Here is a 19,345-nt window from a genome sequence, read left to right as displayed (position 1 = left end):
GGGCTCGGGGGGGGGTTCGGATTTCAGAAATCCGAACCCGCTCACCCCTAATGTATATATATATATATACACACACACATACACACGTTCGTGCATATATAAATACACACATAAACACACACGCAACTATGTGCATATATATACACTTGTGTGTATGTATATATACATACACACACGTGTATATATATATATATATATATATATACACACACCGGTATATGTGTGTGTATGTATATATACACACACACACACGTGTGTATATACATACATATACACACACTATATATATATATATATATATATACACACATACAAGCACACATGTACGTGCATATATATACACTTGTGTGTATGTATATATATATATATACACACAGGTGTGTATATATATATATATATATGCACGTACATTTGTATATATATATATATATATATATATAACGGTATATGTGTGTGTATGTATATATATACGTATATACACACGTGTGTATATACATACATATACACACACTCTATATATATATATATATATATACACACACAAGCACACATGTACGTGCATATATATATATATATATATATATATATATATATATATATACACACACACACACACACGTGTGTGTGTATACATACAGTACATATACACACACATACTGTATATACAGTATATATATATATATACACAAATGTACGTGTGTGTATATATATATATATATATATACACACACACACACGTACATTTGTATATATATACTGTATATACAGTATGTGTGTGTATATGTACTGTATGTATACACACACGCATATATATGAACGAACTTCTGTGCTTGTGTGTTTGTATATATATATATATATATACACATATGCTCTTATACCCACCTAATTTGATTGATAGATAGGCATGATAGATAGACAGACAGACATGAGATAGATAGACAGACAGACAAACAGACTTGAGACAGACAGACATGATATAGATAGACAGACAGACATGAGATACTGTAGATAGACAGACAGACATGAGATACTGTAGATAGACAGACAGACATGACATGAATGATAGACAGACATGAGATACTGTAGATAGACAGACAGACATGAGATAGACAGACAAGAGATAGATAGACAGACAAGAGATAGGCAGACATGAGACAGACATGAGATAGATAGGCAGGCATGAGACAGACATGAGATAGATAGGCAGACATGAGACAGACAGACATGAGATAGATAGACATGAGAGAGAGAGAGACAGACAGACAGAGCCTGGCCAGACATTACACTGACCTGAGTTAATCCTGACATGCTGGGCTGTGCTGCCTTCCCTCCTCAACTAGGTACTTGATACTGCTTTGTAGTAGGATGGTTTAGGGGGCATGGCCTCGGTATAATGGGGCGGGACTTCGGAGGTGGGCGGGGCTTCGGAGGTGGGCGGGGCTTAAGTGACCCGATGGTGGGCGTGGCTTTGGCCTGGCCTGTCGATCCTCCAAGAGGAGGAGAACGGGTGGGGAGGTCACAATGGATTAAGTTGTGTTTGGTAGCCATTAGGTGAGAGAGCTGACTGAGCTGTTCCTTAGTGTTGACAGGAAAAAAAAAAAAAACACTTTTTTTTTTCCTGCCTGCACTGCAGTCTGTGTGGGCCTATTTTCAATGGGAGGCCTGGAGCTGTAGCTCCACCCGCCCCATTGTTAATCCGGCCCTGAGTATAATGATATGATATGATACAAGATCGTGATAAGAGACTTTTTCAATTGTAATATGGTTGGAGTTGTCTATTGTTTACACTGTACATGTGGGTACAAATACGTAGGGATGACAACACAAGCTTTCAAATCCCGAATCCTGGAACATGTTGGCAATATTAGAAACACGATATCTGATGCCAATAAGCTGAAGAAACTGTCCTCAGTGGCCAGGCATTTCCTACGAAGACACCAGTGTGATCCAAAGTCACTCCAAGCCTTTTGCTTAGAAAAAGTGAGGATGGGCATAAGAGGAGGAGATCTCAGTACAACCCTCCTCAAAAGAGAGACAGAATGGATCTTTAAGCTGGGCACCCTGGTACCCAGGGGCTTAAATGAATACAACAGCTACAGCTCTTTTCTATAAAATGAGACATCCTGACCATTCATTAGTTTTAGTCTTGATTTAATAAAATACATTCAAATTTCCTTAAATCTACGTCTAATATATTTGTGATATTTGATCTTGAGGAGTTAATTTTTTTGATGTTTTAGATGATCTATATCGGATCAAGCAACATTTACATTAAGGCTCCTCTCAATTAGGCTTTCACATGCACACTTTTTTTCTCTTCTATCAGGTCTCCAATTTTAAGAATAACATATTCAACACTTCACTATTACTAATAGTCACATGCTTTGATACACATTTTAATTTTTGTTTCTAGTTATACACATTTCTTTGTCATATTTGATTTTTGTGCTAATATTGTGTCCAAATGTTACAATCAAACAGCTGCACCTGTACTTTACATATGTATTTGTGATGTCTTGCAGCTAGAACGGGATTGTGTAATGAGGCAGTCATTTTTCTAGACTTCCGCAATACCTGCTCTTTATATAATTTCTTTTTATAGGCTATAACCTAAACCTGTATTTGTGGGCTCTAATGAAACATATGAAAATCTACTAAATGGTTATAGCCGAGCAAATAGAGTAAAGAGTGTATGATCTTCTGCTAATTATTTTCCAAACATAAGAATACTTTTCATGTTGGAATTACTGTATATAATAATTACTAACAACCTATTTTGTGAACTGCATGTTATGTGTAATTTTTTTTCTGGTTGAACTTTGCCAATATTTTTCAACCAATGTATTATTTAAGCATAGTGTCAAATTATAAAGTGTTATCAGATTATTAATAATTATTAGCAACATTTCTTGTAATTCACATTCTTTCTATTGCTCTGTTGATTGAGGATGACCTCAAACAGAGTAATTCTCTCATTAGGGGTCCAATGCCTAGAGCAAGACCCTTAACAGCAAAAATGAAAATTTGAGCAACATCTCCTTCACACTGTTGTTTCTAAGGGCAACCTGCTTTCTTATAATCTCTCACTTCTCACAGATGGCCTAGGCTAAGTGAGAAGCAGTTGAATTTAGAATAGCAGTGTCTATACCATGACCTTCCTTTTTTCGTCTCATATATGTGCTCGCACAGTAGGAACTAACTGATGCACATCAACTAAAGCTATTTGTAGCTGATATTATAGTAAATAATCATCTTGAAATTATATTTGCCAAAGATTTACGCAAAAAGGAGGCATTCACATCTGTAATATTGTGTGTTATTAACACTACTTGACATCTACAAAATTATTTGGGGAGGTTAGCTCTCTGATTTTGGTTATCTGACAACTTATCCCATGACTATACAGCCGAAGGTTTAAGTAGCTTATCCCCAATTAGATAGTGTTATATATTTTAGCATTTGGAATTGATGCTTGTAATAGATTTTGTTCGAACATTTTAAATATGTTTCATTGCTTTCCACATGCTGAGAGATCATTATTATTTTTACTAATATTATAATAAAAGTTATATTTTAAACTATCTTCTGATTTATATTTCAAGAGTGCTCACCAAACAGAGTTCTTGTTTTCTCTAAACCTTCCCTGTATGGAGAAAACTTTTCTCCAGTTTTTTTCTCCATTTTCTCCTGTTTGCAATTTTCGACAGCTTTTTGGCAAATGACGGCCGTGTTCGCCGATGACAAATAAAACTTCAGTTTTCGCCGCTAATTGAATACAGCCCTATAATCCTACAAAATTCCTGACTTTGTGCAAGTGTACTTCGAAGAATTTATGCTGTTTTGAAGGCAAAGGGCGGTCACACCAAATATTGATTTCTCTTCTGTTCATTCACTTTGCATTTTAATTGATAAAAAATAAACTATTAACACCTCTCTTTTTGAAAGCATTCTTACTTTACAGCATTTTTTCCACACCTGCCTAAACCCTTATTGTGTGTGTATATATATATATATATATATATATATATATATATATATATATATATACACACACATACACACATATACATACATACACTTTTTTATATAAATGTAAAGTTGCATGATTTATTTTTTAAAGTGGATTTAATGTTTGAGTGATCTTCACAAATTTAAATCTTCCCGTGTCAACCTGTGAGATAAATCTCACCCTAAAATGTTTATGTTGGTTAGTGCAAATTAATGGAATAACGCTTAAAAATGTAACAGAAATTGAACATGAAATCACTGACTTAAAACTCTGCAACAAACTGTTGCTGCCTACTTTAGGATGGATAAAAACATGATTAGAATATCCGTACAAAACGTATTACCTTTACTGGAATGTCCTTTTCTTCGTCTGCAACCTCACTTGTGAATACATATGAAATTTCTTTGTGCGATGTAGTCTGTCTACATATAGCACATTTAATAGCACTTCTTCGTGTTCCAACACTATACTGTTCTATGATGATTGCAACACATTCATTACAGAAGCAATGGCCGCAAGTCAACACTGCCCACTGTAGGAAAAAACAAAATGAAAAACCCAATGAATTAAAAGGTGTTAATTAACAATATTTTTGTGTTAGGATCAACTGACACTTGATAAAAACTACAAAATCTAAACAATAAAACACAGGTACATTTGTTTCAAATTGGTTGAGAAGTTTTATGTTATGATCATTTTACCAAACTGCTGCCAACATTTAACAATTTCGGGCTCTAATATAGTCATATTTTGAACCACAACAAACTCTATACATTAAAGACATGCATAAAAAGATCCTCAAATTCCATTATTTAGATTATTTTACAGAAATCCCCATCCCCCCTCCAAATAATATTCCATCTTCTGGTACATCAGCATAAAGTACTCTAAAGGGGCTGGTGATTGTTCAGTATAACAATAATAATATGTAAGGACTAGTAAAGAAATCCAGCTTTTGCTAGGTCACCTTGGTCTATCCCCACCCTGCCCTGCAGCACTCCTCCATGCAACACTTACACCTGTTCCTTGCGCAGACAGTGATCCTCCACTTGTTGCAGTGGTCTATCTTGTCCTAATGCTGAAGTGGGAGCCATTACTAGGGGTGGAGGCCTAACGTGCGCTCTGGCTCCCATTGTGCAGATCAGAGAAGGGAAAGACCTTAGGCGATTACTATAAGACTAGTATAACGGACCCCGTACAACCACACCCGGCAGCTCCGTCCCACATCTGTCACAGCCCCTCCACGGCTCCATCCCATCCTCCGCCCCCATACTTACTTCGGCACCCTGTCTCCTCTTCCAGCTCTGTATTGTCTCCCTCCCTTACAGTGGGAGCCGGTGGGTATGCACCTATTGCATGCACATTAAAGAGACGGGACTGATCTTACACAAATATTATATAGGTTTAGCCTAGGTGATGACTGCAGTTAACTGGATGACCTAACCCAGATATTTATCCCTTTCACTGCATTTTAGGAGATCCCATTTGTTTTATTTAAATCTAGGAGTGCTGTGGCCAAGTAGAAAACACAGATGATGACTGCACCAGATGTCCTCCTAATGGTGAGACAGGCAGCAACATAAATCCTACAATGTCAGTGAATAAGGCTAAATAATGTGCGTTTGTCCCAGGTTTGTGACCTATATGTATTAAAACTCCAGGAAAATGTCTGTGATTACAAAACAGACTTGATAGATGTTTGGGCTTTAGTAAAAGCCAGTTAAGGGTTCCTTAGTCATGGATGGAGAGTGAGGACGAGCTCTATCTATTAGGTCCATTTCGGGTCTTCATCCTGAGTACAGGCTAATTAGTACTTGCACCTGTAAGAGGCTGGTAAAGGTGTGTCAGGGGTTTTACTTAGGGTCTCACTACCTGTGGAAACAGCCTTTGCAGGCTTGTTAAGAGACAGTGTGATTTACTTACTCTGAGTACTGTGCATATGCTTATGTTTCAGGTAGGGGCATTAGGTCCTACAACGGTTAAGAGAGGGATTCTGTTTGTTTAGTGAGAACCCAGACAGGTTAATTTTGTTTTAGGATTTATTTTTACAGCACAATAAACTAGCTTCGGCTAATTACACAGAAATCCTGGACTGGTGTGCTTAATACACACACTCCCCTTATTCAATTAAGGAAACACACACACGAATATATATATTTTTTTTATTATTATTTTTTCCTTATAAACACCAATCTGAAAAGTAGGTTACCTGCTTTCCCAGGTTTCGTGCACATATTGGACAGGGCTCTGGATTTTCTCCTCCGCAAGTTTTGTCCTGAGACTGGGATAGAAAACATATTGTCAATAGCCTATAGTTCACTTTGTGGTTAAAACAAGTGAACTTTTGTGAATTAATTTATCAAAGGTACAGGGACTAATCCTGAGCTGGAGGCAGCAGTGTCTGCGTTAGCGTGTTTTGCCGTAGTCACATCTGCGACATGTGGAAGGATTGGGACACGCCCACTTTGTGCATCTTCAGTCTCACCTATTTGATCTGGTCCTCATTCCCTGTTGTAATATTTCGGGATTATACCAATTCACCATTCCCCCTCTCTGAACATCACACTTTTAAAGTATCCCTCACTTCTCCACCTCTGCCTCCTAAGGCTACCATCACTGTATCTCCCTACTCTGCTCACTTCTCTCCCCCATTGTATCTCCCTCCTGCCCTGACCAAGCCAATTCCCTATATAATGTTACTCTTGACTCTGTTGCCCGACGATCACTTCTCACTCTTGCAGATCTACACCTCAACCCTGGCACTCTAAATGCACCAGATACGGTACCTGCAAAAGTGCTCACGAACCGCCGAGTGACAGTGGAGGAAATCACACTCCAATGCAGACTTCCATTTCAAAATAATGCTGTCAACCTACAGTGCTGCCCTCTCCCTCTCTAAACAGTTGTATTTCAAGAACCTAATCTCCTCCCAGTTTTCAAACCCACATCGTCTCTTCCCCACTTTGAACTTCCTCCTCTGCCCCCCACCTTCTTGTCTCCCCTCCTCACTCTCTGCCCTTGACTTTGCCACTCACTTCACATCTAATATTTACTCCATACATCAGGACCTCACATCCCACCAGACCTTCAGCCCCCAACCCCCCTCCTTTCCGAACCTACCCCTCCCCACCCAATCTTACCAAATCTGACTTCTCTCTCCCCATTATCTGAAGATCAAGTAATGGCTCTCATCCAGTCAACCCCCCTTTACACCTACCCCTTGTCCCTATCCCCTCCCGCTCCCTTTCTCCTGATGTCTGTTTCCATCTTGCCCATCTCTTCAATCTCTCTCTCTCATCAGGCACTGTCTCCTCTGCATTCAAGCATGCCATTGTTTCCCCCATTCTTAAAAAAACCTACCCTTGATCTTAAAACTCTCTCCAACTACCACCCCATCTCTATCCTCCCAGTTGTCTCCAAACTCCTTCAGCGCATTGTCTACTCCCACCTTAAAACCTTTCCATCATCCCCAATTCCTACTTGACCCATTTCAGTCTGGTTTTGGTCCTCTTAATTCCACTGAAGCTACCATCATGAAAGTCAGCAATGACCTCCTCACTGCCTCATTCTCCTTGACCTCTCTGCTGCTTTTGACACTTCACTCCCTTGGTCTGTGTGATACTGACCTCTCTTGGCTGTCCTCCTATCTCTCTGATAAATTCTCTCTCTGTCTCCTTTCATGGCTCCATTTCCTCCCCTCCTCTTCCACAACAGTAGGTGTCCCCCAAGGCTCTGTGCTTGGACCTTTCCTATTGTCCCTCTATACATCTTTAGGTGAGCTCATAAGCTCTTTTGGCCTCCAATATCATTTCTATGCCGATGACACTCAGATCTACCTCTCCTCCCCTGAACGCTCTCCTCACTCGTTTTTCCAACTCTCTCTCTCTGCAATTCCTTCATGTATGTGCCAGCACTTTCTTAAACTTAACATGTCTAAAACTGAGCTGATCATCTTCCCTCCCTACCGAATAACCTCATCTCACACAATTTCATTATCTATTGACAGCACAACCATCTCCTCTAGCCCCCAAGTGTACTATCTTGGAAGTTATCCTTGATTCCTCCCTCTCCTTCAAACCATACATTCAGTACCTCTCGCAGGCCTGCCGTTTCCATCTCAGAAATATTTGCAGGATCAGACCCTCTCTCACCTTGGAGGCAACTAAGACCCTCAATCCACTCACTGGTCATCTTGAGATTGTACTATTCCTATCTGGCATTCCTTACTCTCACCTCTGTCATATCCAGTCTATCCTCAATGCTGCTGCCCGGCTCATCATCTTCTCTAAACATTCTACGTCTGCCTCTCCTCTCCTGCAAGCCCTACACTGGCTCCCCTTCCCCTTTACAACCCAAATCGAGCTTCTCACACTCCCCTACAAACCACTCACCCAATCCTCACCGATTTACAGCTCTGACCTTAGCTCCATTCACACCCCCATCCGCCAACTTCGCTCAACAAATGAATACCGCCTCTCCTGCCAACTACTTACTTCCTCCAAGAATTTGGCCATGCTGCTTCTGCAATGCGGTTAAACTAGTGCCGCCCGGAATGCCAGCCGTCAGTGGAAGGCCGACCTGGGACTAAAGATAGGCGTCGAAATGCAAATTTTTAACTTTAGCCCCACACCGAAATCCCGACGCCCCGGCATCCTGAAGAAGGTAAGTAGCCGCGGGGGGTGATGGAGGGTTAGGTTTAGACACCCCCAGGGGGACTTAGGGTTAGGCATCCCCCTGGGAAAGGTTAGGGTTCGAGGAAGGGGGGGTTAGTGTAAGGCAACACTGGGGGAGGTTAGGGTTAGGCACCCCTAAGGGACGGTTAGGGGGGGGGAGGGGAGGGTTAGAGTACTTACCAGCCTCTGTTGGGATGTCCTCCCTTCAGGCTTCCGGTGTCAGTATGAGAACCGGCGGCCATTCAGCCGCCAGTATTTCATACCGATTCCCTGCTTCCTACCTCTGGAATTTTCTCCCTATCAGACTCTCGACCTCTCTATAAAATTAAATAAATAAACTTCAAATGGGCTCTCAAGACCATCAAAGCCATGCAGCTCTCATCCCAACCCACTGCTTCATGCTTCTTGGTCACTGTCTAACCATGTGTGTCACCCTTGTCTGTCTGCCTCTCCCCTTTGGAATGTCAGCTCTCATGAGCAGGGCCCTCTTCCTTCATGTTCTTTTCCTTCCCTTACTTATACTATTATCTATTTCTTACCATGGCAACTAACCCTTGGTTTCTGCCACACTGCTGCTTATTCGAGTATTATGGCCACTAATGCAGCAATGTTTATAAATCTTGTAAACTGCAATGTTTTTTACTGTAAGTCACTGTTTTCTTGTTGTGCTAATTCTGTTTCTGTACTTTGTTAGGCGCTTGCACCAGTCCCATGCTAGATGCCGAATCTCCTTCAGAGTATGGCCTCCAAAGTATGCAATAAAGCGTCTGAGTCTACAGCCACTCATGTGACATGTCTGCACGCTCCCATAACACACCCATAAGATGGAAGATCTACGTGAGTGTGAAAAGCCACCTCGCAGTCACTGCCCAGGAATGGGCAGTACATTTCAAAGCCCAGCCATCTCAATCTATCCAGCGACTCTGTACACACATGCGCAGTTGAAAAACATTGACAACTTGCAGGAACATAGGCATTTCGTCCCACAGTGTCTGTTTGAACAGTTATTATGTGTACTGAGACTTTGTTGTGTGCCGAGACCAGGGTTATTTTTATGTACAGTATTACACAGTCATATACTCTTTATAAAAGACCTTTACAAAGAACCTTTTAAAAAGCAAAAAACCCAAAGCATTTGCAACTGCCAAATACCAGAGACTATACAAGCTTCTAATATGATCAGTGAAGCTCAGTAAGAGCATTGCTAGATTAGAAGTGCAGACTTTCCATAATGACCCCTTGCAACCAGGGCAAAATGCTTTCCTTCTGAGCTATGCACATAATTTATGTACTCTCCCTCACAAAAAAAGTAGCATGAGGAGTGACCAAATTCCCAAGAAATGTCATGGTAATTTAGGCATTTACCATGTGAAACTTTGTGCAAATAACTCACAAGGTAATTATGGGACTAGGTCATGACATACTGTTAGGTTGCTGATTAAACCTCAATGATTTTGCACGTTCATCCAGTTAGACTAAGAAGTTGCCCTTACTTTAAAATTCAGTAAGCTTTAACTCACGGTACAGTAGATCATAATGCTTGTAATATAGTAACACCAATAAATAGAATGTTATACATACCTTTTCTAAATTAGTAAGATAAAGAAGCTGGCCCAACTTCTTTTGTAACTGTGACTTGGCGACTGCTTTGTCATTAAGCAGTTTCACACGATTCTGCTCCACCTGTGCGGAAGTTACACAAGTACTTTAGTGGTCTAACAAATCCATAGACATCCAAACAAACCAAACAAAGAAGAAATCATATGTTATGGCAGATACCCACTGTGTTATGTGCACAATACAAAAGTACACAGAAATATGTAGAACATATCTGCAGAATTGGCACATGACATTGTACAATGTATTGTTCAACAATGAATACAACAAAAAAATCAGACAGGACCCTAAATGTTACTGGATGAACTAGCTTACCTCATGTGGTTCAATGATGTGAAGAACAGGAGGGTTAGGCTTGGGTTCATCTGGGAGGCGGACTCTAAGACGCTGGGTTGCCATAGAAAGCTCATCAATAGCTGACACATGATTCCGCAGAACCATCCAGTACTCATGAAGTAACTAAATAATAAAGAGGATGTTTTATAATAACAGTGGAACATTCAATGTAGACTGGTTAAAACTAACACCAAATCCATTTAAAATACAAATATTGTGAATGGGATTAGAAACTTTTGCAACCATTAGTCAAGAACTAAATTTATATTAAATAACATCTATATAAAAGTACCATGAAATGTATATATTCCTATCTCAAACAAATGGTCTATAAATACAATGCTAAGATACACATTAGACGGCGTTTGTACCTAGCGATGCGACCGGCGACCCCCCCTCCCCATGTCGATGAGCTGTCATATCGAAAGGCCAGTACACACTAGACAATCTGGTGCCAGACCGCCCGATATGTCGGCGCAAATGCCGACATAGCAGGTACACACTAGACGATTTTTAACTAATTGTTGTTCCGATCCGTCATAGTTTGCCAAATCGTTAAAAAAAATCGTCTAATGTGTACCCAGCTTTAATGTCTGATTCACTCAGTATCGTTATGACACAAAAATTGTTCATAAATATTTCATACCCACAAGAACAAAGCTTAACATAAAAAACAATCATTCCCTACCACACTATAAAAGCACATTATAATTGACAGCCACCTGAAACTTTACCACTAAAAAAATAAGAAATTGTAACTTCTTCATGGATTAAGGGACACATTGATCAGAGCCCCGGTCCCGACGATTCAGAAATTATATATTTAGGAGAACAAAGATTCCTTGTAGCGATAAGGAATCTTCATTATCAGGGGCAGACCACAGTTAATAACATCCAGAATATTAAGCTCATACAAAACAAGGATGACAAGACAATTTCTTGCTCTTATGGACTCTTGATATCTTGAAAGTTTAAATGTGTACTCCATATAAACCAACTTCTAGTTTCAGATCAGTGATCCTTATATTTAAAAGTTTCCTTTTTTTCTCCTAAAAAGTTCTCATCTGACCATTGTTCATTGTAGCTGTCTTTATGTCAAGTGACAACTATTTTCTTTGTTTTATTATTTAGTTTATGAAATACATATGATTATGTAGGTTGGTGCTCTCAGCAATGGTGCACAATTCTATTGTTTATTTTAAAATAGCACTCCAGATGTAGGTAAATTTGAATGGCAAACCCCCTTAAATAATGGAGTATCTCTCGCCCTTTCTCTCTAGTCTTAATGGTAATTTATATTCTTGGATTCTCCAGGACAGCACCACATAAGAGAACGATGATCACTTCTATTTACAGACAAGGACAAATCCAGTCATCAAATATAATAAGACAATGTTGCCAGATTGTAAAGTTCTCTACAGATGTGTCCTCATACACCTTTGCTGTAGTCGCGCCAAACAGCCCCTCTTGGTGCGCCAGATCACGAACAACTCTGCTAGCGTTAGGCGTCTTTTTCACCCGAAAATGCATTTTAGTTGCAATGTGATGCGACTAGAATGCACTGGTATATATGTGCTGATTATTTTGATATGCGACACTTGTATATCTGTGTGCGACAGTCTAAATGTGTATACGAAGTGCTATAATGCAGCGGCTTTTTTCCACGCCAAGTTCTGTTGTGCTTCGTATATAGACTCAGTCACAAAAAGGTATACATATGTGGCATATGAAAGTAATCAGTGCAGTCTCCTGGTGGGTCTTATTCACATCATATTGCAACTAAGATGCATTTTCCGGCGAAAAAAAAAACACCTGGTGCTAAGCATAGACACACAGGACCTGGCAGCTCACTTGTGCTAGATGGTGTATTGAGGCAAGATGTATGAGGACAAAATCAGAGTTATGGTATAACATACCTTAGATAACTCTCTTTCTTCGAGATCCATAGGGTCGACAGAATCTACCTTGGAGTATGTATTTGGAGAGATCCATTGCACCAAACAGCTACAGCTTTAAAGCTCCCAGCATGCACTGATCCTCCTCCCTATATACCCCGCCTCCAGCCACAGGCATTCAGTTTGTAAACAAACCTAACGGAAAGTGGAGAAGGAAGTACAATGTACCCAAGAAACACTCTCAAAATACGAAGAGGGAATCCGTCATACAAAGAAACAAGCAAAGAACAGATCCAAACTGAGGCCAGGTGCGTCAGGGTGGGTGCTTTGTGGACCTTATGAACCTCAAAGAAAGTGAGTTATCTAAGGTATGTTATACCATAACTCTGATTTTCTTCTTCAGGGTCCACAGAATCTACCTTGGGGACGCCCTAAAGCAGTTCCCCTTAAGGTAGAGACGCTCCTGAGCAGAAAAGAGAATCCGCTGCCCAAAGGAAGCATCCTGGGAGGCAAAAGTATCAAATGCATAGAATATGATAATGGTATGGATGGAAGACCAAGTGGCTGTCTTGCACAGATGTTCAGCCGAGGCCCCATGTCTAACTGCCCACGACGGTCCGACAGACCGAGTACAATGTGCTGTCATCCTGTTAGGAACAGGGAGATCAGCTCGTGTATAGACTTGAGCAAAAGTCGTACGCAGCCAGCGAGCCAAAGTCTGTTTGTTTGCTGGCCAGCCTCATTTGTGAAACCCATATAAACACAAAGAGCGAATTGGATTTCCTGATGGAGCTGGTATGATCCACGTGGATATGAAGGGCTCGAACCACATCCAGGGAAGCTTCACCTGTAGACAGGTTTGAAGACTGAAAAGCCGGGACTACAATTTCCTCACTCATATGGAAACGGGAAAGTACCTTTGGAAGGTAACCCGCATTAGTACCCAGGATAGCTCTATTTTGATGAAAAATCAAATATGGAGAGCGATATGACAGTGCTGCCAAGTCCGAAACTTTACGATCTGAGGAGATAGCGAGGAGAAAAAAAAAAAGTGTCTTTGCTGTCAACCATCTTAAGTCCACCTTATCCAAAGGTTCAAAGGGGGGAGCTTGCAGCGCCCTCAGAACCAAGAACAAATCCCACTGTGCTACCGGAAGGACAAACTGAGGTTGCAATCGGAGAACCCCCTGCATAAATGTTCTTACATCTGCCAGGGGCGCAATTCTGCATTGGAACACAACTGATAAAGCAGACACTTGAAAGTAGCCAGGCTCAGACCTAAGTCTAACTCAGCCTGCAGAAAAGCAAGTACTCTTGAAATCTTGAAAATCTTAGGGTCATATTTTGTTTGGGGACACCAACTAAAATATGAATGCCAAATTCTGTGATAGATGCGGGCTGAAGCAGGCTTCCTTGCCCTCATCATCGTCTGGATCACAGAAGCAGAGAAACCTTTGGCCTTTAAAACAGAAGCCTCAATAGCCACGCCGTCAAAGCCAGCCGAGGTATATCCGGATATAGGCAGGCACCCTGCACTAGCCAATCTGGTCATAGATGCAGTGGAAGTGGCCTGTCTATGGATAGACATGTCAGATCGGTAAACCAATGTCTCCTGGGCCAGGCAGGAGCTATTAGTATTAACCTGCCGCATTCCCCCCCGTTCTGGAGCCGTACCTGGGGACCTTGTGGTTGGCGCGTGACTGCATGAGGTCTACATCTGGTAGCCTCCACCTGTCCACCAGGCATTGAAAGATGTTCGGATGAAGAGCCCATTCTCCGGCATGTACGTCCAGACGACTTAGGAAGTCCGCTTCCCAGTTGAGGACTCCTGGGATGAATATTGCAGAGATTGCTGGAAGATGGCATTCTGCCCACTGCAGAATGTTTGCCACTTCCCTCATGGCTGCCGGACTTCATGTGCATCCCTGATGGTTGATGTAAGCCACTGTGGTTGCGTTGTCGGACTGAATCTGGACAGGCCTGCCGTGAAGAAGGTCCTGTGCCAGACTGTGCGCTCTGTGCACTGCAGGAAGCTCCAAGATAATTATCGGTAGGTGATTTTCCTGATTCGTCCACCTTCCCTGAAAGGTGTGATGACCTGTCATCGCTCCCCATCATCGCAGACTTGAATCCGTGGTGAGGAGTACTCAATCTGGGACCCATAACGGCGACCCTTGTTTAAATGAGTCGTCTGTAGCTACCAAGCGAGGGAGAGCCGAACCTCTGGCGAGATGCGAATCATCTGAGACTTTATCCGATGATACTGACCATCCCAATGAGACAGAATCCATTGCTGCAGGGACCTGGAGTGGAACTGGGCATACGCCACCATATCGAATGTGGACACCATGGATCCCAGCACCTGCATTGCCAGTTGAACTGACACACTTTGTTTGCAAAGTAGACTGCGCACACAAGACTGTAGTGGAGCAATCTTGTCCTCTGGTAGGAGAATCCTCTGGCCCAGAGAGTCCAGCAGCGCCCCCAAGTGCACCATACGCTGAGTTGGAAAGAGAGAGGACTTCTTCCAATTTATTATCCAGCCGTGCTCTTGTAAGCAGACAATGGTCATCTGAAGATGACACTGTAATAACTCCTGCGATTGTGCTAATATCAGGTCGTCCAAATATGGCAGCATCCTGACCCCTTGTCGTCTGAGATGAGCCGTCATCACTGCCATTATTTTGGTAAATACCCGAGGGGCTGTGGCCAGCCCAAAGGGTAGAGCCTGAAATTGGTAATGTTGCTGATGTACCGCCAATCTCAGAAATTTTTTGGTGGGATCGTGCAATCAGAACATACAGATATGCATCCTGTATGTCCAGGGAGACCATAAAAGCTCCAGGCTCCATTGCCAGCATAATTGACCATAGGGTGTCCATACAGAATTTGGGCACATGGATGAATCTGTTGAGAGACTTCAGATTCAGGATAGGGTGATGTGACCCATTTGGTTTCTGAATAAAAAACAAAATTTGAATAAAAACCCCTTCCCTGTTGCGTCACAGGAACGGGGATTATGAATCCTGACCTCAGGAAGGCCCCAATAGACTCCTGGAAGGCCAAGGACCTGACTGGGTCTAAAGACAGGGTTGAACCAACAAACCTTTGAGGGGGATGCCACAGGAATATGATGGCGTAACCTTGAGAGATCACCTCTCAAACCTAGGTATCTGTCGTGTACTGATGCCAGGCCTGAGAAAACTGTAGGAGTCGGCCTCCAACCCCTAGACCCCCCAGGGGGAGGCCCACCCCATCAGGCAGTGGGTTTACCATCTGGCTTGGAAGCAGGATGCTTGGCTGACCAGAATTTCTTGGTCTGCCGTCTCTTGTGGGAATTATCCTGTCTAAAGGAGGACTGTTTCTTTGCCCTACCCTGTGGCGAAAGGACCGAGCTGGTGACTGCCTATACTTAGGGGTAGTCGTAGATGGCAACCCCGCAGATTTAGATGTCACCAAAGAAGACACTATGTCATCTAGTTCTGGTCCAAGCAGTACCTTCCCCACAAAAGACAAGGATTCCAGGGCTTTTTTGGAACCTGTATCCGCCTTCCATGATTTTAGCCAAAGGGTTCTTCGAGCTGCAACTGAAGCTGCTGATACCCTTGAAGCTAAGATACATGCGTCAATGACCGTTTCCCCCAAATACATAGCTGCTTCTCGCATCTGACAAAGGGAAGACAGCTGTTCTCTGGTAGCATTAGGTATGCTATCCTCCAGAGACTTTGTCCATTCTTCCATAGCCTTGGCTACCCAGTCTACAGCCATAGCTGGCCTGGTAATAGCTCCAGATAATGAAATCACTGATTTTAAATAGTTATCAAGATTTCTATCTGTAGCCTCATTCAACGAGGATATCACAGGAATGGGTAACGTAGAGCTCTTGATCAATCTAGTCACATGAGCATCTACTGATGGGGGAACTTCCCATTTGCTAAATTCACCCTGAGCAACTGGATATCGAGAGGTCAAATTCCTTGTAGTATGGAAATGCTTATTTGGAGTAGACCATGCTTCAGACATGAGATTAGTCAGTTGCACAAACTGAGGAAAATAATCTCTAGCCACCTTTTGATGACTAAAGACTGGCGTCTTAGCTTTCGGTGGCACCTCTTCATCCTTTATACGGATGACAGATCTAACCGCTCTCACCAGAAAGCGGTCATCCACAGAGAACTGATGGTCTTCTTCCACTGAGTAAGATCCAGAATCAGAGGGCCTGATTCAGACCCGGTCGCAAGCGCTGAGCTCTCACAACTGGGTCGATGTTTGCCCACTGGGCATGCGCACGACGGAGCCGGCTCCATCGTGCGCATGCGCGAGACCCGGCTAGCGACTGGTGCTCCGTTGCTCCGGGTCTCGCACCAAAGGGTCGATGGTGATTGACAGCTCGCCCCGTTTGGTAGGCGGGGGGGGGGGTGGCCAAACGGGGCGAAGGAACGCCTGCCGTTTGGGGGCGGCCCCACTGACATCACCAGTGATGTCAGTGGGACAGCTTCCGGCTCTATTAGAGCCAGAAGCTCTCTGGGGCTTGCGGCCATGAGACCTTACCACAAGGGTCTCGTTGCAAGCCCGATGGTCGCGATGGTCTTGACCATCGTGACCATCAACCTGGCTGCTCGCAATAGCTGTGGGTGGTCACCCACAGCTATGCGAGCGGCCAGGAGGCCGCACAAAAAAGAAAACGCCCTGATTCAGCGCGAGCGCTCGTTCAGAACGTCCGGCTCTGAATCAGGCCCAGAGTTCGATGAGGAGGGTGGGTCAGAATCCTGAGGTAATGTCTGAAGAGAACTTATGCCCCTGTCTCTTTACTGCCACTGGTATATCCGCCTTCAGCTGAGGGGCTATGGATTGCAGCATACTCTGCCTAGAGTGAGCAGAAGAATCAAACCATGAAGGAATCATATGGGACATGTACATGCAACTGCTGTGGGTATCCCACAGTAGGAGGCAATATAGTGGTAGGAGCACGTGACGCTGCGACCACCATATGCAACAAAACCTGTGACAAGACGCCACCTAAGATGGCTCTTGTGTAGGTGTACCAGATAGGAAAGGTGGCTGTTTACAACAGGCACTACACAATCCATCCTGCACAAAATCCTGTTCAGACAGGCCTGCCAAACAGGATTTACATGACTTGAACACCAGAGGCTCACCCTTATCACCTTTACCCTCAAACATGAAAAATGTGTGCATTTATACTGTACACCTTATACCAATCAATGTGACCCACTTCACCTATGAAAACCCCCACACGCCTTTTCAGAGGGATGAGGAGAAACACAATGATAGATATAACTGACCGTTTTGAAAACAAAAGGCAGTGTATATACAGCAGCTTGCATGAAAGTCACATACAATACATAAATACAAAAACTGCTATTGCAAATCGACTCTGAATCAACTGACCAGCCCCGCCGGGGTATTGGCAGGATATGGGCCCTCATTCAGAGCCACTCGCTAGCGGCAGTACGCTCGTTCCGAGCGATGTTCGCACATCTGCGCATGCGTACGGTTTTTAGTACGCATGCGCGAACCAGTCAGTGCGGCCGAAAATCGTTGGTACGCAATATAGCGAGGGCCTGCTATTTTGAGTGACAGAATGAGGCGTATGTGGGTGGTAACAGGGGAAGGTGCTTGAAAACGGGGAGTGGAGATCCGAACGCAGGCGTGCTTAAAGGTCAAAACGGGCGTTTTAAGGGAGTGCATAATACAGCAGCGTCATTGACCACGTCACTTAGTTTTTTTTAACTCAGAACTGCTCGCAAAATAGCGGTTGAAAACACCAACCACAAGAATAGCGAGCAGTGCATACGCTGTACGATGTACTCGATTAATCTAATAAATAGCGGACATGACGTATGGTGCGTGCGGCCAGGGGGCGTTTTTATCAAATAAACGAGCGTATGTTTTGCTCGGTCATTCAGACTTAGAGGTGGGAACAGACTGCAACTTGCGAACGGATCATTTGAATAGCCACCCCTTGTTTTTGAACGAACGACCACAAATAGCGAACGGCTCTGAATCAGGCCCATAGAGCGCTATATACCAGACCCAGAGGAGAGGTATACATGGAGACAGACCAGACCTCTGAGACGACCCACCTGCAGCAGTACGCACAACTGTGAACATCTCACACACGTAACCAGAAGTTGCGTCTGGGTCGGGGGAGGAGCTACCAGGGAAGTGCCTATCTCCCCAGAGCTGCGATTTTGATGGCACCGGTACGCTGGTCTCACAGTAGTAGACGCTAACTAGTGCGCTGTAGTGCAACTACTATCCATCCGCGGCGACAGATGATACGGCCCCAGCCACCTTAGTGAGTACACTTCACACGAGGCCTTCACCCGCAGCCACCACTAGTGAGTCTCCTAAACTGGAGGCATGGACTGCGTTACGCACGATTCCCCTCATGAGGAATCACTTGCCTGCCATCTCCGTGAATCCGATTGCAGTCCGGACCCCAGCGACGCTGCTAGCTAAGCCTTGCTGAGGCCTGCCGGAATCCCCAGGGCATATAGCGGTACTGGCATTTCGGCATCAGCGGAGGTAGATGGAGTAGCAGTATCTGCGTCCTTTTTGGCGCCTAGCACTGCTCGACTCAGAAGGTCAAAAGACTAAGGCAAATCATAAAAAGCCTGGGACTGCCAGGGCAGTCCCGCTGTTAAACAGGTGCGTCTGGATACTTGCCGCGCACCAAACAAAAAAACTGAATGCCTCTGGCTGGAGGTGGGGTATATAGGGAGGACCAGTGCATGCTGGGAGCTTTCAAGCTGTAGCTGTTTGGTGCAATGGATCTCTCCAACTACATA

General features: G+C 43.4%; 1 protein-coding gene across 5 annotated transcripts in view; it reads right to left on the bottom strand.

The window, feature by feature from the left end:
* Positions 1-19,345, bottom strand: part of SHPRH (SNF2 histone linker PHD RING helicase) — a 152,252-nt gene that overhangs the window by 34,905 nt on the left and 98,002 nt on the right. For all 5 annotated transcript variants that reach the window (XM_088474388.1, XM_088474386.1, XM_088474389.1 and 2 more), the window contains exons 22-25: positions 10,615-10,758; positions 10,264-10,365; positions 6,219-6,290; positions 4,353-4,541 (exon numbers count right to left, since the gene is read on the bottom strand). In XM_088474388.1, the coding sequence (XP_088330514.1) occupies positions 4,353-4,541; positions 6,219-6,290; positions 10,264-10,365; positions 10,615-10,758 (507 nt within the window). The remainder of the gene's footprint in view (positions 1-4,352; positions 4,542-6,218; positions 6,291-10,263; positions 10,366-10,614; positions 10,759-19,345) is intronic.

The sequence above is a fragment of the Taudactylus pleione genome, unplaced genomic scaffold (assembly GCF_031769625.1).
Source record: "Taudactylus pleione unplaced genomic scaffold, aTauple2 ptg000154l, whole genome shotgun sequence".
Taxonomy (NCBI): Eukaryota; Metazoa; Chordata; class Amphibia; order Anura; family Myobatrachidae; genus Taudactylus; species Taudactylus pleione.
Note: the sequence above shows the minus strand (reverse complement) of the source record. Positions and strands in the feature narration are given on the sequence as shown.